The sequence below is a fragment of the Pelodiscus sinensis genome, chromosome 9, assembly GCF_052426305.1.
Source record: "Pelodiscus sinensis isolate ZL-2025 chromosome 9, ASM5242630v1, whole genome shotgun sequence".
Taxonomy (NCBI): Eukaryota; Metazoa; Chordata; order Testudines; family Trionychidae; genus Pelodiscus; species Pelodiscus sinensis.
The window spans coordinates 42,053,451-42,075,948 of record NC_143060.1 but is presented as its reverse complement, the minus strand read 5'-3'; the positions used below and the strand labels follow the sequence as shown (position 1 = coordinate 42,075,948).

General features: G+C 41.3%; 1 protein-coding gene across 2 annotated transcripts in view; it reads left to right on the top strand.

Annotated features, from left to right (window-relative positions):
* The window catches only part of OLFM3 (olfactomedin 3), a 148,946-nt gene that overhangs the window by 108,992 nt on the left and 17,456 nt on the right, over nucleotides 1-22,498 (top strand). For both annotated transcript variants that reach the window (XM_075936622.2, XM_006119799.5), the window contains exons 2-4: nucleotides 2,918-3,064; nucleotides 7,654-7,809; nucleotides 13,219-13,438. In XM_075936622.2, the coding sequence (XP_075792737.1) occupies nucleotides 2,918-3,064; nucleotides 7,654-7,809; nucleotides 13,219-13,438 (523 nt within the window). The remainder of the gene's footprint in view (nucleotides 1-2,917; nucleotides 3,065-7,653; nucleotides 7,810-13,218; nucleotides 13,439-22,498) is intronic.

Genomic DNA, 22,498 nt, shown 5'->3' with positions numbered 1-22,498 from the left:
TCCTTGGTTCTGACCTAGGCCCTACTGGTGGCAGATTCACTTGCTGCCAGCTTGGCAGGGATCCACCTGCTGAGCCTTTAGCCAGTTCTAACACTGTTTCACCTCTAAAACTCCCTGGGTCTCTTCCTATCCAAGTCTATAAAGTCTGTGGCATCTGTGCTTTGGCAGTCTCTGCAATCACCTCAGTGTCCCCTGTCTGGGGCTATGTCTAGACTACAGGGTGGTTTTTTTTTTTAAAGTGGCCTTTTTTCGAAAAAACTTCACCTGAGTCTAAATTAAATCAAAAGAATGCAGCAGTTTTTTCGACAGCAGTAAATCTCATTTTACAAGGAAGAATGCCTTTTTTCGAAAGAGCTCTTTTGAAAAGATATTCTTGACCGCAAATAGCCTGTGTGTTCTCTTTCGAAAAAGCGGATCACTTTTTCGAATAAAGTTGTGGCTGTTCTTCTTTCGAAAGAAGCGTGTAGTCTAGACATACCCTGGATGTCTAGATCTGGTCTTGTATGGCTGGCCTCCAAACCTTGGAGCACAAACAGTCCGCTTGCTGGAGCTCACAGTGCACCTTCTTTTCCTCCAGTTGTCAGCCCAGACCAGTGGAGCTGACAGCCACAGTGAGCCTTAGGGCAAGGTTGGGGGGCAGCACTGGAAGAGGTGAGGCCAAGGACAATCAGCCTTTAGCACTGACCAGACCACAGCACCATCCCACCAACCCGTAGAGCTGTGTGGACCATGGCAATTCAAAGGGGCCCAGGGCCTTTGACTCTCTGGGCTCTGGGGTAATTGTCCCTTCTGCCTTCTCTGCCCCATTCACAGTCCTGGCCAAGACTGAGCTCCTCAAAGGCCTTTTATATCCTGGTTCAAACTGGAACATGCCCAGCAGAGCAGGAGGAGCATGGCCTCCTTTACTAACAAAGATGAGTTAACTCTTGATGTGCCAATGTAGGACAGATACTCCCATCACAGTTATAAGGCTACATCTGGACTGCAAGCCTCTTTTGAAAGAGGCTTTTTAGAAAAAGAGCATCTAGACTACAACCAGTACTTTCAAAAAAGAGAGCCGCTTTTTTCAAGAGAGAGCACCCAGGCAGTCTGGATGCTCTCTTTCGAAAAAGCACAATTTGCATTACATAGCACCTTTTTTCGAAAGAACACTTTCGAAAAAAGGCATTATTCCTTGTAAAACGAGGTTTTCCGCAGTCAAAAAAACTGACATGTTTTTCGATTTACTTTAAAAAGAACGCAGCAGCAGTCTAGATGCAGGGGAAGTTTTTTTGAAAAAAGGCCAATTTTTCGAAAAAACCCTGTAGTCTAGACACATCCTTAGATATAAAAAGAAGAATGAAATTTAATCTTGACTAGTCATCTCTAAATCCAATACTCAAGAATATTACTTCTGCAAACAGATTTAATTCTACAATCTGAAACTCCTCCATCCTCAAGTTTTATTTGTTTCCTTCTTTCATCTTGATGTCTTTACATTTCAATATATCTTATTATATGTGTCAACCAATTATTTTAATCCATTATATAATATTTAGGAAACTAGGCAGAGCTTTGAGATGTTTGTCACCTCTTCATAAAATAAAATAAAATAAAATACTAGAAGTATTTGAGTTCTAGCATGACTGTGAAAAACAGGATGTGCTAGAAATTTCCTTTATCCATTACAGTATTAATGACTAAATTTGCTTCCTCTCATTTAAACTGAAGAGCTTCTTTGCTGTACTTCCCTGAGGCTACTTTGTTGTGGTTGGTGTTTATAGCTATGCAACTGCAAGTCTGTTTTTGGTATACTGCACCCTTAAAGTGCCCTCCCTCTAATTTGTCTTTAGGCTTGAGAGCTGGTCAGCATGGATGGTGTTACTGGACTTCTTTGCAGGGACTTTATATTTGTTCCATTCTATCTATGTTGTTTTCTTTAGTCTACCAGGATAGGGAACCTACATCCCATGGGTTGGATCCAGCCTCTGGCTTAATTTGATCTGGCCTGCACCCTCTCCCACATACACTTCCCACTGGGCTGGAGCACAAGCACCTGCTCACTCCACTGCAAGGGGAAGCCCCAAGCCTTCCAGTAAAATGAGGGAGTAGTGGTTGGGTTTATTGCCTTTTGTGTTTGTTTGGTTTTGTGTGTGTGTGGGGGGGGGGGGGTTCCTTCCTACCTTGAGAGCATTGGGAGTGAGTAGAGAATGGGGTGGGGTTTTTTTGTTTGGTTGGTTTGGTTAATTTTTTTTTGCTTCTCACTTCAGAGAAAGTGAGTTGTGAGGGCTGCTTTTTTTTCTAATTTTTCTGTAGGTCAGTGGCCCCTGGCTGAAAAAAAGATTCCCCACCCCGGTCTAAAGTAAAATCATCCATAAAGAAAGAACGTATTTGTTCTTTGTTCATGAAAAACTGCAACAACCCTCCGGAAGGAATGAAATCAATGAACTTTTGTTGAATCACAAGTAAAAAGCTGTTCTCTTCCAGTCTGAATATTGTGCTTATAATTAAGCTGGACTGTTAGACATTTCTGAAGAACTATTAACAAGGAATCAGATATAATGGAAAATTTTGGTACTTTTACATTTTTCTAATCATCCATTAAGGCAGGGGTTCTCAAACTTTGTGATACCGCGACCCCCCCTAAATTGCTGCAATCCCCCTCTAAGTTGCTCGTGACCCCTCAGAGGGTCGAGACCCACAGTTTGAGAAACGCGGCATTAAGGGGATAATAAAAGATAACTAAAATGAATGTTATTGTGAACACATATGGTATGTAACTGAGTAAGCGTATTTTCTTATGTTTAATTGCTTCCTTTCTCTGTATATAAATAGATAGATATTTTGTTATAAAGAGTTTGAAAAACCAAAAAGTCATTTATGAATATCAGCTATTTCACCCTTTTTGTTTTTGCTTATTATTGTTTTATTACTATAGACTCAAATTAGCCCCAAAGAAGGATGGCAAGTGTATAGTTCAGCCCAAGACCCAGATGGCCGATGCATTTGTACTGTAGTTGCACCAGAACAAAACTTATGTTCCAGAGATGCCAAAAGCAGGCAACTTAGACAACTGCTAGAGAAGGTAAGTCTCCCAAATTATTCCTTCTTTTTGACCATCAAGACTTCCATAGTGATCTGCTCCTTTGCCTCTTTAAAATAATAACTAATGCAGCATTCCATTTTTCGAGGAGTACAGGATCTGCCGGAAAAGCCCCCGCTGTCGGCAGAAACGCGGCAGAACCGCAGCTACACTTTACTTTCACTTTTGACACTGAGCCTGATCAGCACGGAGTCAGAACATGAGATGCAAATGAAGCCCGGGATATTTAAATCCCAGGCTCATTTGCACTTCTGAAGTGCTTGATTTGCATCCCTCTGTCAGCAGAGGGATGCAGTCTAGACGTAGCCTAACTAAGTTCTTGGGATGCCAAGTGGAAAGAAGGCTCAAAGGGAATCCCAACAGGAGCTACACAAGCAGCTGGAACAAGACTTGCACTGAACCTAGAACAACTGCCAAATCTAGACTAAGATCTGTCTCTCCACTCTGGACCTTACAACTGCACAGATGTGTTGCTGTATGTTCTTATGTGTAGCCACTCTTTGCCAGCAAGAGAGAACTCTCCTGCCAGCATTATTAAACCATCCCCAACAAGCTGAATTAGCTATGTTGGCAGGAGAGCCTGTTCCACTGACATAGTGCTGTCCACATAAGTACTTTTATTGATAAACTCTCTCAGTCAGGGTGTGGTTTTTTCATACTGCTGATTGACAAAACTTTGACCACCAAAAGGTATAGTGTAGCCAAAGCCTGATTCTTAACATTTCTATATGGATTCGCTTGTGTCTCAGGTCCCCAAACTGAAGTAAGTTAATAATTAAGTTCTTAAGTAATTTTCCAAAAGCAGACAAGCATCTGGTTTTGGTCTTTTTTTCCACAGTATAAATGACAAGTAACTCCATCCCAAGAGTCTATATGAGGCACTAGTCTAAAACCAGTTTAAATGAGATCAAAATCAGTCTGGTTGTCATTAAGCAGTGTTCATATTAACAACATATAGCTGCAAGCACTTTCAGCAGCTGGGTGGTCTCATTCCCAGAAGTTTCACAGCATTCACTGGCTGTGGTTTTGGAACAGATTAAAAAAAATTAAAGCCAGTCTCAAAAGAAAGGTCAAATCGTGGAGTCTCTCAGTGTTAGAAGCAGTCAGGATTAAGACACTGTGGTTCATTCTCCAGAGCTTTTATTCTAACATGATTCCCAAGCAGTAAAATAAGGATTTTTTTTTGAAGTCCACAGCACCAGCCCTGTCAGTGAATTTGGGGTCTTCTACATGAAGGCTTAATCTCTACAAATTGTTTTGTTTTCACTGAAATGATGGCAGATGTGGATACGTAGCATCAGTCTACTACATTAATAAAGCCACACAAGGCTGTTTATTACAGTTTGTGAGGGGAAATGGCTTCTGGCAAAGTGAAATGTTTCAAGTTCTCTCATAGCTCTGAAAGGATTTATTTTGTTGACTTCAATAATTAGAAGGAGAAAAAAAGATGGAAAATGTGGATTTATTTCATTAATAGTCCTCTCTAAACAATATGTATAGCTGATTATTGCTAGTTAATCAACACTGCTATCAACACTAAATGGTACATTAAATAAAATCAAATTATATCAGGTTCCCAATATGTGTAGCTCCTGTTCGAGATTCCCTCTGAGACCTCTTTCACTTGGCTTTCCAAGAACTCAGACTCCAGACTGTATCCTGATAGCAGCTTTCAAGTACCTAAAAGGGTGTTACAAGGAAGAGAGAAAAAATTATTCTCCTTTACCTCTGATGGTAGGACAAGAAGCAATGGACTTAAATTGCAGCAAAGAATGTATAGGTTGGACATTAGGAAAAACTTCCTAACTGTCGTGGTGGTTAAGCACTGAATAAAGTGCATAGGGAGGTTGTGGACTCTCCATCATTGGAGATATTTAAGAGCAGGTTAGACAAACATATGCTAGTAATGATCTGGATGGTGCGTGGTCCTGCCATGAGAGCAGTGGACTGGATTTGATGACCTCTTGAGGTTGCTTCCAGTTCTAGTATTCTATATTTCTCTGGCTCTACATTACAGTATCCTAATAACCAGATGCAGTGTGATATAATGGTCATCACACTTGGCTACTAATTGAAACTATGGATAATAGCTAAAGGTTATTTATAAGGAATATCACCCTTTTCTCCTACCTCCATTAAAATCGATGGACAAAACAGGTTTTGCCTGAGGCAGTTCTAAGTAAAATCTTTAAGATGTTCTCTAGTGGCACTTCCCTTCTTCTCCCTATCGCCATTTAGAGTGCATGAATTAAAGTGAATTTGGGCATAAAATTCTTGTACATGAAAAATTCAGTAAAAAGAACCACATAATTTTGTGCTTCAGCTTCATGTCTGGGAATGTGTCATCTACCCTCATATTTTATTTTCAGATAATTGTAAAGTGACCATTGATGAAAGATACATAAAGTGCACACAAATTAAGCTGTCCTTGTCTTAAAGAGGGAAATGAGCTAATTGTATCTTTTGTTCTGCAGATGCTTGGTCAGTTACTTGAAACTCATTTCTTTTAATCATTCTGGGGTTTTTTTCTATTAATGGTTTACAGTTGAATAGATTTATTTATTTTATTTCATCTTATAAAACTATAAACAATCATATATCCTACAGTCTGGCTACTTGTTATATTACTGAGTTGAATAATGAAATTTCAAATGCAATGCATTGCTTTCCACCCAACTGAATATATACTAGCTATTCAAATAATGCCTTCCACAGCAAACAACAAAATACTCTCCAATTTTCAACCTACCCCAGCTTCAAATGTCTGGAGGAAAAGTTGTACATTTCAACACACCCTGAACATAACAGATCTGGGACCTGGAAGTGATTTCCAAAGCTCACGAAGGATACCTTGCCAACAGTCTTCCTTTTATACTGAGAAGGCTCAGCATGCTGATCTTTGTTGATTCCATCTTCCACAATATGGCATTGAAAGAGACAAGTAGAATAATCCAAGCCATTTAGGGCTTAAAAGCCTTTAACTTGCTATGTACTGAGCCTGCTATGTACTGAAATAATGGCAAATGTGGATACATAGCATACACTGAGCACTCTGGCCCTGATCCAACAAAACATTTGAGCATATGCCCAATGCTAAGCACGATTCCAATGGGACTGCTAACATGCTTAAAACTGAGCCAATGCTTAAGTGCTTTGCTGGATGGAATCTATTATAAAGGCATCTAAGAATTCTACTTATATACCAGGATCCATTGTACTAGACACAGTAGAAAGCTCAGAATAAAGACAGGTCCTGTTCCAAAGAAGTTACGGTCTAAAGAATGTAACCAGTCACAAAGATGTAGATGTTAATTTAATAGATCTCATTATCTGTACCAGACTTAGGAAATATTTCTGAAGCATGCATAGATAACTTTGAGTAAAGGTAGGGCATAATGCTATAAAGAAAAGAGTTCAAAGCTTTTTTAACACACCGTAGCATTTTACAGGCTCAATCTTGCTTCCACTGAGGTCAGTCAGAATTTTGTCATTATCTTCCATAGGATCAGGATTAAGCCCTAAAAGAAGGTATTTTCCTGACTGGCCAAAAACAGTGGTGTAGTCCTCCTTAAAATTTAAAAATGTAGCTTGAGTAAATGTCACTCTGAAGCCTAAGACTGTGTTTTTCCAAAGCACTGACATTTAAACTAGTGCATCACCAGAGTGTAAAATATTGGGCTCTGCAAAACTTGTATTCATATTTATCAAAAACCCATGTTGTACTACATGTCCCTTAAAGGAGACCCACTGGCCTGGATCCTAATCTCACTTATGCTGATTTCACACTCATGTAACTCAGTTGACTTCAGCAGAATTATTCCTGATTTTCATGTATGTAAAGGACCAGAATCGTGCTTATTCTCTTTAATAGAGTAGTACAGTGTGCAGGGCTAAATGGCTGCTTCTTAGAGCCATATGCTATATGCCGAGCACTTGAAAAACCCCCAGCAAATGCTGTATATTATAGTACAAACTCTATCTGGGTGACAGCATGCATTTCATTTGTCAAGTATAATTTAGGTCCTTGATGAAGCTTAGACAAATTTAAATTCAAGATCATATCTTTACCCCATTCTTCTTCCACACCCCCAAATCATCTACAAATTGGTTTAAGTAGTGAAGTGGCATGGAATCATAAAAGGAACTCAGGTCAATATCCTATTTTCCTGAGTTGTTGAATACTTACATTCTTTTGTTTGGGAATGTTGATTCCCAGACCTCTTTTATGATTCCTTGTTCTGGAACAGTTCTTCCCCTTGCTGAATTGTCATAATCCTCAGTGCACAAGTTTCTTTTTGAGGTATTATATAATGGGCAAAAACATGGGGCCATATTCCTCTAATTTGTTATGGAACAATCCTGTTGATTTCAGAGGGATTACACTTGTGACCAAGACCAAAATGTGGCCCACTTTCTGTAGTGTGGCACAGTTGTGAATTCAAAGCTCCACTGGGGTAAAAAAAAGGGCTATCAATTCAAGGAGTGACAGATGCATGACATTTTATCACTTGACATTTAACTAAATGTACAAGAAAAAGAAAAACAGACCAGCCAGTGTTCTTCTTTAACAGGTTCAGAATATGTCCCAGTCTATTGAAGTTTTAAACCTACGGACTCAGAGGGATTTCCAGTATGTTTTAAAAATGGAAACACAAATGAAAGGGCTGAAGGCCAAGTTTCGGCAAATAGAAGATGATCGGAAGACATTAATGACAAAGCATTTTCAAGTAGGTTTTATTTTAATAGTAATTTTGAAAGCTTGCTGCAAGTGATGCACTAAAAAGCAATGCATGGACGTAGCTTGAAAAAGCTTATACAAAAGCAACATTGAAAAGGAACCGTAATATACACTCTTTTATTATGATAATCACTTTTTCTATTGAGTTTAACTGCAATAAGGAGTGACCATTAATTATTAAGACATTAGTTAAATGTCAGTGTAAACAGAATTCTATTTTATTGTATCAATATGCAGCTCATACTGAGAGATTTATATGCAGTCAAGCATTAGTGATAAATGAGGAAGCCATGGGAATTAATGGCAAATAACCAGAGGGTTTTGAACTTTTATAGATGTCTGACATTTCGTAGAACCGAAGAGATGAAAGTTCATAATGAGGGAAGTTATTGTAACTGGTACTTAATAGCATTAAGATTTTAAATTTTCTCATTAGAGGTTGGGGGTTTAGTTATATTGGTCTTGGGGTGTTCCTGCCTTTTAATCCACATGTGCCATAAGAAAAAAATGTTGCAATTCCTAGTAACTTTTCACTGACGGAAAATTTTAGCCACTCTATCTGCAACGAAGTCTAATTGGTAGACTGTTGGTTGCTGTTGTCTATTCCGGGGAAGCCATTTGGGTTTGACAAAGGAGACAAAGTTACATATAATATTGCAACCACAGAGCTTTAACAAGGAAGAGTTTTTGAGTGTGCAATGAATGCAAAATGGGGTCCATTAAATATATCCCTAGGATGAAAATTATGTTAACAGTATGTCTTTTGATATGCTCATGATCACTGGAACATGAACGCATAGGCTTACATTTTCGAAGTGAGTGGAACCTGAGCGGGATCTGATTTTTCACAGGTACTCAGCATCATCTCCCCTTGGTTTCAGCAATTATTTATACTATTAACTCATTTGCCAAGTGATTTATTTATTATTCTCTGTCCATCTGAAAGTAAGAGTATAAATCCTCTCAACCATTTTCAATTTGTAATAAAAGATTTCACCTTTACCCCTTTTAATGCTATTTGCCATAACACCACATTGTGTTGAGCCATTATGTATATTGTATTCTTGTTACATTTTTCCAGAGGAACAAAATACCAGAATTTGAATGTCCAATTTGGCTGTCAAAAGCTGAAATCTGCTATATTACTTCCCTTTTAAATATTCAGTATCTGTTTTGGCTGGACATTCAGGCTCAATTTAACAGTTTCCCATGAGGATAAAACAGATTGCCAGACAATCAAATTAAAGAGTAGTTTGAAATGTCAAAAATAATACTGCTGTCTTGCAAAATGTTGACCCGCTAAAATTTTGGTATTGTATCTTATTCCTGAGGCAAAAAAGTTTATCAGTTATCTTGACTTTGATAACCCCCTCATCACTCCTTTTAATACTGGTGGGAGCAAATCAAAGAGGAAATTAGCTCCTAAATGGTGCAATTTCCTGCTTGTAGTGAAATGTGAATTCATTCTTGTAACAATAGATTTAAATGGTATAAGTAGTACCAATGAAATAAAAACAATTATAATTACAGTGATGATAACACAATCTTCACTTCCTTTAGTGACATGAGAAGATACTAACTGCAATGTTAATATTAAAATGAATTAGCATAGTCCTGTAATTCTACCCACTGAAATTTTTTAGGGTTTAATTCCTGTTCTCATTGAAATCAGTGACAATGCTCCTATTTACTTCAATGGGGGCAAACCTGGGCTCACAAATTAAAAACTTTGGGACAAAGAACATTCGTAATGTGTGTTTTAAATTTCTTTAAATTTAGTGTTCTGTATGCTCAGTTTTTAATAATAAAAATAAACTCTCCACTCACTCCTCTTTATCATACTTTCATTTAAAAATTTCTGGACTTATACGGTTAATGCAAATTCCCTCAGGATTAAAAGCTATACATCAGAACAATAGAAGGGACACTGTTGCTCTCAGTTTGTAGTACAGGTTGAACCTCTCTGGTCTGGCAACATCTGTGGTCTGGACCAGAGAACTCTGAGAGGCTAGTGGTCAGGGCTGACCATGGAGCCAGGCTGAGCCTCAAGGCTTCAGAGTCCGATGGTGGCCCGGGGCAGCAAAGTCTGGCAGCCTGGGGCTGTCCATGGAACCTGGCGGCTGCGGGCCCGATAGCCAGAAGCAGGGAGCCCCGTGGCCCAGAGCTGGCCATGGATCCCAGTGACTGAGAACAGGGAGTCCATCGGGTGGGCCGGCGCAGATCCTGGTGGCAAGGAGGGGCTAGAATTGACCTCCTCGGTCCAACAAACTCCTTGGTTTGGGGAAGTCCAACCCACAATAACATTTTGCCATGTAATTTTAAAATGCAGTTTTCTAATAGTTAAGAAGGCAATGCATACACTACACTGACAACATCTTAGTGTTACAATGAGGGGGTGCATATTAATCTGCTATATATTTGAGAGAATTTGTGTGTCTGTCTGTCTGTGCGTCCATCTGTGAGTTTGTATTTTCAAGAACTCCTCCTAAACGGTAAGAGCTAGGACGATCACATCGTAAGGTATGCAGCTTCCTCTTACCCTAACTTAAAGCAAGGTAAGGGCTTGGTTGCGTCATGACAATGGGATATGCCTGGAATCTGATTGATCTGCATCAGTTGGAATGGGAGGGCTCTGATAGCAAGGACAATTATATTCCACAGTGACCACGGGGAATAACAAGAGGGAGGACAGTTATACCCCAGAAGGCCAGGGAGGACAGTTATACCCCATCCAGAGAAGCAGCCGCTGGCCAGGCAGCATGGTCCCCAGTGAGTAGCTGCCAACCATGCAGAGTGGCCCCAGGAACTTTGAACTAGTCCTGTGGATCAGCTGCTGGCCGCTCCCACCCTCTGCTCTGCACCCCTCCACTTCCCACCCCCTCCTCTGAGCCCATCCATTTCCAGACTCCTCTGCCCTTACTCCTGCCCCCCCTACATCCTGTCCTGACTCCTCAACCCCCACCCCACCCCCATACCTCCATCCCCCTGCCATGAAAGTCCCGAGCAATGCTGGGTCAACCTTCTAGCTTATAAAAAATATTATGCAAATACTATAACCAGTACAGAACATGCTTAAAAGGCAGGAAATTCAGAGGTAAATTCCCTCAAATAAAGTTAACTCTGGCCTTGTATCCCTGATCTATCTCCATCTCCTGAGCATACAGGTATATCATATAGACAGGATCACCAATACACCAACTTTAAAACTTTTTATGTTATTTATTGCGTCTTTTAATAAGAAAGAAAAGATAATAAATTATGCACATACACACACTCTTCAGCATATTTCAGTGTCTGTAATAACTCTGGTATCTCCGACTGCCAATCTCTCTGTTGCCTTTGACAATGTCACTTATCCACTTTCTCTTGCTTGGGCTTCCATTACACTCTACTCCAGCATCACCTTACTGGAGAGGCATAAGGATCTTGCACAAATAGGGGTTTTTGTGGAAGAAGGAAACATCCACCCTGCTTGTTTTTGCACAAAAACCCCTTGCACAAAAATGGCTTGAACAGATTATGCAAATGAAGTCAATAAAATGCTTATCAGTGCTTCATTTGCGTACTCTCTGCCAGCAAGAGCCGGCATTGTAGACATAGCTTCTATGTTTTCCCACAGGGTAATCTCTTCGGCTCCCAAGATCTGTTCCCTCTGTGGCTATGTCTACACTATAGAGGGTTGGGGTTTTTTTCAGAAAAACAGACATTTTTCTGAAAAAACTTCACTTATGTCCATACTGCATTTATGTTCTTTTGAAAGAAAATTAAAATAACAGAGGGATTTTTCCAACATTGGTAAACCTGTTTCTATGAGGAAGAAGCCTTTTTCCAAAAGAGTTCCTTCAGAAAAAGGCATGTGTGGATGGGGAAGACGGAGTTCTTTCGCAAGAAGAGGAAAGAGGAAAAAGCACAGCTGCTCTGGTGGCCACTCTGTCCATAGTAATCACAGCTTAAATACAAGATAGCATCCATTCAGTGTGGTCGCTATCTTTCGAAAAAGCAGATCACTTTTTCAGTGTGCTTTGGCAGTGTGGATACTCTCTTTTCAAAGAAGTTTTTTCAGAAGATCTCTTCTGGAAAAGCTTCTTCTGAAAGAAGCCTGTATGTAGTCTAGACATAGCCTGTGCTGGCAACCATTGAACCTATATCTCCACCGCTTTTTCTCCCTCTTTTGTCCATGTTTGTATCTTTTCCTTCTCTCTCTCACTCATGGAAGTCCTCTTGTTTCCTTCAGTTATCAATGAAACTATAAAACACCTACATGGATACTGAAAATGATAAACCCAATTACCTTCCATAAATGAAAAACCTAATAGGATTCTTTGAGGGTGTCCTCCTATCAATGGCTGAACAAGAACCTGTTGCCATAATGTAGTCAGACTTATTTTAAACAAACTCCCTGGCAAAAGGATATTAAGTGTATTATAGTTATGAGATGAGAGATAAATAGCAGTTAGGGATTAGAAACAGAGACAAACATTCAGCAAATAGAGTAAATGGTCTATTTTCAACATGGCAAAAATTAAAGGGTAGGATATCTGGGAAAGAGAAAGAATGATGAGGGTCCAAAATTTGCAGATTGCATAAAATAATTTGTTGGTTACAGCTAGAGAAGAATTTGAGAAGGGCAGAGAGATCTACCAAAACTAGTTGACTGGGCAACTGAAAATCCCTGAAGAAAAATGCACATTCGCCAATATAATTTGAATTGCTCATATCATTGTTGTGGTCTAAATTTAATTCTATCCACTTGGAAAAACAATGAGGAATCCTGTCTCCTTAAAGACTAACAAATTTATTTGGGCATAAGCTTTTGAGGGTAAAAATCATTTAATCAGGTGCATATATTTAGTCTTTAAGGTGCCACAGGACTTCTCATTATTTTTGCAGATATGGACTAACATGGCTACCTCTCTGAGACTTTTCACTTAGGAAAAAAAGACCTACATGTTTTTGTTGATAGATCTATGAAAATGTCTGCTCGGAGTACACAAACAGTCAAAAAATTAAACGAATATCAGTATTTATAAAATTAAATGGAAAATAAGTCAAAATATTATAATGTCACTGTTTCAATGCTGTCTCATCACCTAGAACTGAGTGGTCAGTCCTGGTCACCTTCTCTCAAGAAAAAACTCTCAGCAGGAGTTTTGTATCATGTGCTGGGAAAGATGGGTGTCAGGAGGTTTGTTTCCAATCTTTTAAAAATGAATTTTGTACTTTCAGTCGAAACTGACTATTTTCATTTACATTTATGTTGCTAGATTTTCACAATATGCTAATAATGTATCTGAAACTAAAACCAATAAGACTTTTTAAAGGAATTTTAATAATAAAGGATGTTAGGGGACTGAACTTCTTTAAGCTGCTCTAATGAACAATTGATTACTTTTTGCAGGAGTTGAAGGAGAAGATGGATGAGCTGTTGCCATTGATCCCAGTTCTGGAACAGTACAAAACTGATGCCAAGTTAATCACCCAGTTCAAGGAGGAAATTAGGAATTTGTCTGCAGTTCTCACTGGAATTCAGGAAGAAATTGGTGCCTATGACTATGAGGAACTACACCAGAGGGTGCTCAGTTTAGAAACCAGACTTCGAGACTGCATGAAAAAACTCAGTAAGTTAACTATTTCATGCCATATTTTTCCCTACATTTCGTGTTTTAGACCTTAGATGTAGAGACATAAAATACTCTGTTTTTCAATCCTTTGACACACTGGGACAGATTCCCATCTTTGTCACATTAATGTATATCAAAAGTGACTTCACTGAAGTCAAATGTTACTCTAGAATGGGATTTCCACCAGTATAATTTAGATGAGAATCTAACCCATTAATAATAGAAAGAGTTAAGATGCAGAATTATAAAGGAGGGCAACTTTGAAATCCTAAGGGCGGGAGCCTTCAAACTGAATTGTTTATGAGCTTGTTAATGGACTATAAAGATGTTTTCCCTTCTCATACTAGCTGTAATATAACTCAGAGTGGGTTTGCCATCAAGATGCTCTTTAGTAGCCCATGTGATATATTGTTGGTGGCCTCTGTCCAGCATCAATGGAGAATTATCCACGTCACAAAACCCACCAGCACAAATTAAATCTGGGCTTGAAATTTATCAGTGGTCAGTTCAGGAAATGGCTTCTCAGCCTGTATTACCTTTGGGCCTCTAGGTTAAGTGAGCAGCATAATGAAATTAACACTGTTACCTCCTACTTTAGTGGAAATAATATATTCATGAAAGCACAGTTGTGGGTTTCTTTCCATAGCCTTGTGATGTGACTTTGGGTAAGCTTCAGTTTTGGATGCCCAGCTGTTGGCTTTCATTTGAAGCTGTGGGTACTTAGAGAAATTAGGGTATGTCTACACTACCACCCTAGTTCTAACTAGGGTGGTAATGTAGTCAACCGGAGTTGCAAATGAAGCCCAGGATTTGAATTTCCCAGGCTTCATTTGCATATTGCCGGGCGCGGCCATTTTTAAATGTCCGCTAGTTCGGACTCCGTGCCCCGCAGCTACACGCGGCACAAACTAAGTAGTTCGGACTAGGCTTCCTATTCCGAACTACCGTTACTCCTCATTCCATGAGGTGTACCGGTAGTTTGGAATAGGAAGTCTAGTCCAAACTACCTAGTTCGTGCCGCGTGTAGCCGCGGGGCATGGAGTCCGAACTAGCGGACATTTAAAAATGGCGGCGCCCGGCAAGATGCAAATGAAGCCCGGGAAATTCAAATCCCGAGCTTCATTTGCAACTCCGGTTGACTACATTACCACCCTAGTTTGAACTAGGGTGGTAGTGTAGACATACCCTTAGGGACTAGTTGTCTAATATTGGGTACCCAAAATTAAAGGCTATTTTTTTTGAAAATGTCATCTGTAATGGGATAATAAATACTTCTCTACCTTAGGAATTAAAGTCCCTAGCCTGCTCCAATTAAAGTAGCTAACAGAACTCTTTGAGATACTTAGTTGGAAGGTATTGTATAAGGGCCAAGAATGATTATTTATTGTAAGTCTTTGCCTTCCACTTCTCTCAGTCTGACCCCTTTTATGAGAACTAACTTCACTATAAGCAAAAATTAAACACTAAAAAAATAGAACTTAGGCTTATGAGAAGTCTCTCAATTACCAAATATTGGGTGTGTACTTTTGTAGGCTGTGGGTGGCATCAGAAAAATGAAAGAGGTCCTGCCTGTTAGAAAAGATGTACATTTATTTAGAGTAATAGAAAAAGAGAGAGAAAGTAATCTAGACTGAGTTATCCTCATAAATTATTTATTTTTAGCTTCTTCTTTTTACACTGAATTAGCAACTCTAAGATGGGGGAAAAATACATGAAAGCATTCCTCTCACAGAAATCTCTTATGAGTCAATTCTCCCTCTCAATGCATATACATTACAGCATGCTGTTACACTGACAGACTGTCTACATGTGCAGGCAAGGAGAAATAGATGTTTTACTATGCAGCAACAAAACACATTTGGTTTCTTAATAGTTAACTTTCTCAAGAAAGAAAGGAGAAAAAAATTGATATTTCTCTATTTTTCAGTCATCTTGTTTTCATTTTCTATGGTGAATAACTGTAACATAAAACAATTAATTGACTGCACTATGGAGATAATTGCCTTTATTATAGTTGTGTAGTCTTTCCTATGGGTTCTTCTCACACCTTTTACTTTCCTTTCAAATATTGTGCTAGGTCAGATCCCTTCTCTTAACTCTCTTCCCAGGAGTTCTTCCTTGGCATACAATTTTTTCCTTCTTTCTTGGCCAATAAAACAATTGGGGGGCCTAAAATATTTTAAATTGTCAATTTAAGGCAGAGAAGTTCTAAAAAAATAAACTCATAAATACACATGCCATCACCACATTGAAATAAACATCGCATCCTGCTCCACATGTAGGTATACAAGTTGGATGAAACTGAATTACAGCATCAGAGAGCCTCCTCACATCCTTGCATGGTAATGCACTCTGTCTTTCTTGGAAATTCATCTCCAGATTGACTGTGAAATTAAACTCTGCAATTCAATCATCTCCATATATAGAAACAATTATATGCTTTCCCCAGGGCTCCTTTTCTTTCTCTTCACTTCCAGGATCCCACCTCTTCCTCTGCTTTTGAAGTTCTTTCTCATTTTCCTCTCCACCTCCCTGTCCTGGACCTATGTCTCTTCACCCCTGTCTTCAATAGCTTGTAACAATTACATAATCTCCTAGCCCACAGGCAACTGCAGTTTGAGCCTCAAGGGTATGACGATACCAGACAATAACACTAGTAATACTTTAGCATTCTAATATTTTCATATTCCAATTTGCTTCCATGCCTAAGGAGTTTAAAGGGGTTTCTGACTAGCTATTGAAAGGATTTAAGCTTTCTTAAATCCTAATGCAGAATTGCCTTTGCTCTTGGGGGGGTAATTCTCACAGAGCTAGATAGATTCATGGAGGTTAGGTCCATCAATGGCTATTAGCCAGGATGGGTAGGAATGGTGTCCCTAGCCTCTGTTTCTCTGGAGGTGGGTGACCGGGGAGGGATCACATGAGATTTACATGTTGTGATCCTTCCCCTGGGGCATCTGGTATCAGCCACTGTTGGCAGACAGGATATTGGGCTGGATGGACCTTTGGTCTGATTCAGTATGGCCATTCTTATGTTCTTATCCAGGTAATCAATAATTGATGAGAAATGCATAGCACGGCTCAGGTGGCTTTTATGCTCTCCTAATCCTAGACTGGCTGAGTTCCTGGCAAGTCCCATGTGCAATTTAGAGCAGCCTGAAATCGGCTTAAATTAATCTTGCTGTGTATAGCCCCAAGAGGCTGATACAGCATCTGGGGAATTAGGGACTATAAGGCAACTCCAGCTACCACCCATTTCACCTCAGCAATGACCACTGCATTGAAGGGCTGTGCCAGCTCTACACCACAACACTACAGTAACTTGACTGTGGCTGTCAATACTGTGTTTAGGGCCAGAATCCTATGGCCGTGCAGGACAGAACAGCAACACTGCACCAGGCATCTGGGCTTGAATGGTTACAATGTTACTGTTGAGTCTTGCAGAACAGCTAACTTAATGGCATCCCTTCCCCCCCACTTCTTTTCCCTCACAGGTATTTTCCAGTAATATAAATATATTATGCATTATTTATACCATTTTAGCCACCTCAAAGTATCCTCCATCTGCATTGGAATCCCTTTCAACATTCATTAACATATAGTGAGCAGCCATTTCACTTTCACAGAGATGTAGAGATAGCCACAGCCACTGTGGTGAGTAAAACTTTTTCTTCTCCTTAGAACAGGAAAATATCACTTTGCAGCAGTTGATAATTATGGCCTACATTTCAAAGGTGTGCATGCAATTTAGCATACTCAGGACTTGTGTGCATGAATGTGGTTATCTGCGTATAAAAGCAGGTGTGTATGTGCTTATCCATTTTTGTGTGCAAATCCTCAGCTAGAAATAGTCAGATATACACAAGAAAAAGCTGCCTTATTGCACTTCATATAATGTGCTATACATATGGTCAATTTTTACTGTAGTAATACACTGCTTTCCTATGATTTATCACCTTTCTTGAATCAGTTACTATGCATTAATGCTGTTAGTATTATTACTATTATTTAGTAGTGACAGAGTTTTTAAAATAATATGGTCATCTAGGAAATCAATATTCTCTCAGATAACTATGACCTATGAAATATGAAAGAAGCAATTAGACTAGATACATACTCAACTCATTTCTAGCTATCTTATATAGCCAGGTCCAGGCAAAATGTGGCATTGACAATTTTTGCTTAGGGCCTGGAAAGTAGAATGCCATATTCAACAAAGAGATGCCATCATATCAATGGCAAAAGAGATGCTAGCATCAGTAAGGGATACTTTTATTGATCGTGGTGATATTTCACACTACCATGGCACTATTAGCTGTCGATTCTGAAAAGCTTTACAAAAACTAAGCTGTGCACAGTTCTCTGAGGGTGGTAAGAATTATCATCCCCATTTTATAGATGAGGAAACCACTATTCAAAGAAGATAAGTGATCAGATGAAAGGTTACACAATAAGTAAGTGACAGAGCTCAAAATAGAATCCAGGAGTTTCAACTGCCAGTGAAACGCTTTTAACCACTAGGCGTATTTCTTGACCTTGGGCTAAGTAGGAAAATAGGGTACGTCTACACTACAGTGCTAATTCGAACTAATTTAGTTCGAATTAGTTAATTCGAACTAAGCTAATTCGAACTAACGCGTCTAGAACTAAAAACTAGTTCGAATTAGCGTTTTGCTAATTCGAACTAGCATGTCCACAGTAAGTGGACCCTGAACCGGGCTTAAGGATGGCCGGAAGCAGTGCCGGCAGGGCATCAGAGGAGGACTTAGAACGTGGAGATGCTGTCTCAGGCTAGCCGAGGGCTGTGCTTAAAGTGTCCTGACCCCCACCCCGGACAGACAATTCTCAGGCGTGCCCCGCTTGAAAACCAGTCCTGGCTTGGAGTGCCCGGAGTACCCACACTGGGAACATCACACCACTCGGCCATCAGCCCGGCTGCACTTGCCGCAGGCTGCCATCTGGGGAGAGAGGGCAATTGGGGGGCTGCAGGAGAGCTTCCACACCCAGAAGCCTGCAGAGCCAGCCCAGTCCTCCCCACTGGGGGCTCGTACCCCATTCCTCCCTCACCTCCTTCCACTTACCCTTCCCTAGCCCCTCTTCTTGATGTACAAAATAAAGGACAATTGTGTTCCAAAATGGAATCTGTCTTTATTGAACAAAACTGGGGGAGACTGGGAAAAGGTGGGAGAGGGGAAGACAGAGGCTGGGAGAGGGAAGGGCAACTAAAATGATCAGGGGTTTGGAACAGGTCCCATATGAAGAGAGGCTAAAGAGACTGGGACTTTTCAGTTTAGAAAAGAGGAGACTGAGGGGGGACAGGATAGAGGTCTCTAAAAGCAGGAGTTGGGTGGAGAGGGTGCATACAGAAAAGTTATTTATTAGTTCCCATAAAGAAGGACTAGAGGACACCAAAGGAAAGGAATGGGTAGCAGGCTTCAAACTAGTAAGAGAAAGTTGTTCTTCACAAAGCAAAGAGTCAACCTGTGGAACTCCTTGCTGCAGGAGGCTGTGAAGGCTAGAACTGGAACAGAGTTTAAAGGGAAGTGAGATCAAGTCATGGAGGTTGGGTCCATGGAGTGCTATTAGCCAGGGGGCAGGAGTGGTGTCCCTGCCCAAGGTTTGTGGAAGGCTGGAGAGGGACGGCATGAGACAAATGGCTTGGTCACTGTCTTCGGTCCATCCCCTCCAGGGTTCCTAGGGTTGGCCGCTGTCAGCAGACAGGCTACTGGGCTAGATGGACCTTTGGTCTGACCCAGTATGGACATTCTAAGCTCAGGGCTCAGGGTCGGGGGTCTCAGTGGACCCCCTTGATTTTCATGCACACCTGCTCCCGGGTGGCCAGGCTGGCAGCTCTCCTGCCCTAGCTGGCCACTTTCCTGTGCCTAGTGCGGAGATCGTGGACGAGGTCCACGATGTCCGCACTAGCCCAGGCGGGTGTCCGCCTCCTGCGGTCCTGGGCAAGCTCCCGGGAGCCGCCAGCCTGGTTCCGGGAAGAGGGGGAGGGCTGGGGGGCATCGGGTGGGTGCCTCAATCTGTTCCAGGTGCAGGGTCTGCTGGCTGGGTGCTGGCAGGCTTGCACCTGGCACGGGCACCATAGCCAGCCCGTGCCCCTTTAAGGGGTCCGGGGCCGGGAGGGGGGCAATAGAGTTTCCCTGGTGTTGGCCAGAGTGGCCACCAGGGAAACCTGGGGAGGGCTAGCCTCCCACTAGTTCGAATTAAGGGTCTACACACCCCTTAATTCGAACTAGTAAGTTCGAACTAGGCTTAATCCTCGTAAAATGAGGATTACCTAGTTCGAACTAAGCGCTCCGTTAGTTCGAATTAAGTTCGAACTAACGGATCGCTAGTGTAGCGCCTATGAAAGTTAGTTCAAACTAACATCCGTTAATTCGAACTAACTTTGTAGTGTAGACATACCCATAGAGACACGCATTCTAAGGGTGCATCTACACTACAGGGCTTAATGAAAAATAAGCAAGGCAAATTGAGCTACGTCAATTGCGTATCTTATTTTGAAAGAGCTTATTTCGAAATGGGGAGCATATACACAGCACTTATTTCGAAACAGAGCACTCTTCCTCTGACTTCCCTTATTCCTCATACAATGAGGGTTACAGGAGTCAGAGTAAGAAGTCCTCCAGCTTGACAGTATTTTGACACTATTTCGAATTAACTGCCTGCTGTGTAGACACAGACTAAGTTACTTCACAATAGCTCTAGTTATTTCGAAATAGGGTTGCAGTATAGATGTACCCTAAGTAACAAGTGAGTTCAGTCTATAACTTTTCATTTTACAATTGATTCCCATAACAAATGTTTATCCTAAGGAAGAATGTAAAAGAAATAAAGCATCTGGAAACTGCTTGTGCACACTTTGTAAAGTGGACTCACTTCTCTCTACGCTGTTTAGTATCCCATAATAATTATTACCCATAATAATTCAGGTCAGTGTTTAGTATTTAATAAATAAACATCTGACACACTATGCATATAAAAGCCTGATTGACTTCATTAGAGACAGAAAAAGGAAAATCCCATAATGGTTACTAGAAGATCTTAAGAGATAAATATTTTTTAATTTACCAGGAAAATTTCTATTCTGTCCTTGTTCTAAATTTATTCAACTCATTTTCTTTCCAGAATACATCTAAAATTAATCTAATGTAAAAAAGAAACTGTTTGTAGGATCATTATAGTGGGATTGTTTTTGTTTACAGTATAACTTTTAATCTTCAGGGCAAACAGTTGTCATCACAGAGGCTAAGTCTAGACTGCAGGCTTCTTGCACAAGAAGCTTTTATCAGAAGAGATCTTCTGCAAAAACTTCTTGCGTAAGAGCACATCCACACTGCCAAAGCGCATCAAAAAAGTGATGCGCTTTTGTGAAAGAGAGCATCCAGACTTCATGGATGCTCTCTCGAAAGTAAGCTCTGATTTCTATGCACAGACTAGCCACCAGGGCACCTGTGCTTTTTCCTCTTTCTTCTTTCCTCTTTTTGCACAAAAAAGCCCTCTTCCCTGTCCACACACCCCTTTTTGCGAAAGAGCTCTTTCACAAAAAGGTGTTCTTCCTTGTAGAATGAGGAATACCTATCCCGGAAAAACTCCTCTGTTCTTTCGAATATTTTTGCACAAAAACGCACTTGAGGTGTGGACGTTCCACAAGTTTTTCCGAAAAAACACTGTAATGTAGACATAACCAGAGACTGTGAGGATATAGTAGCATTGGCTATGCATTCCTATATGTACCCTCAAAATAGACATATGTCCTCTAGGTTCCCAACCTCCCCCACATGTTCTAGTGACATACAGAGAAGCTGCTAGCAGTGCCTCACTACTCATTGGAGAATTCTGAAATGCATTCTGCTTTCCAGCCTTTCCTAGCATCTGCTTCTACACTCCTTCGGGGGTGTCATAAGCTCCTCCTCCTGTACCCTGATCATCCTCTTAAATCAGAAATTGCCGTCAGTGCAGTGACATTAGTACAAGCAGGAAATCAAGCCACGCACATCCATGAGAAGGTGCACTAGACTCCTTACACTATCACATTTAGTGGGTAAATATTCAAAGTCTTGGCATTTCAGGTAGGATAAGCATTGGACTTTTCTAATGTGCTCCGCACTGGCCTTGCTACTTCCACCAAAATCAATGCATGTTTTTCCAGAGACTTCAGTGGAAGCAGATTTAGATCAATACAGGCAGTCCCCTACTTACGCGGATCCGACTTATGTCGGGTCCGCAGTTACAAACGGAGCTGCCCCGGAGGACACGGACTGCGGGACCTCGCAGTCCTGCCGCCCGTGTACTCCGGGGATTTCTCCGTGTCTCCCTGGTCTGCAGACCAGGAAGACACGGAGCAAAGCCGCAGCGGGGCAGCCCAGGCGCGCCTGGGCTGCCTCGCTGCCCGAGACCCCCCGCGGCTTTGCAAAGCCTTGGGGAAGCCGGCAGCGGAGCAGCCCAGATGCCCCGCGGCTGTCCTGCTGCTGGCATCCTCAGAGGCTTTGCTCCCTGTCTCCCTGGTCTGCTGGTCTCGGTCCGCCGCCCGCGTCTTCCTGGTCTGCTGGGGTGGGGCGGGGGAGCAGCTAGTACGCCCCCCTCCAGCAGACTAGGCTTTTCTCCAGACGCCTGTGGCAGAGCTGCTGGGGCGCTGCCGGTTGGTCCCGCAGCGCCGCTCTGGGCGCTACTGGACCAACCCGGCAGCACCTCAGCTGCTCTGCCCCAGGCGTCCCCAAGTTAGCTGCTGCTGAAACTGACCAGCACTGACTACAGTAAGCCCGAGGCAGAGTTGCTCTGCCCCGGGCTTCCTGGAATCAGCTGCTGATCAGTTTCAGCAGCAGCTGACTTGGGGACGCTTGGGGTTCTTAAGTTGATTCTGTATGTAAGTCGGAACTGGTGGTCAGTTTCAGCAGCGGCTGAATCTGGACGCCAGTTCCGACTTACATACAGATTCAACTTAAGAACAAACCTACAGTCCCTATCTTGTACGTAACCTGGGGACTGCCTGTACTACGTGCTTTTTTAGATCAATTTCTCCCGCCTTTAACATCTGCACTTTCA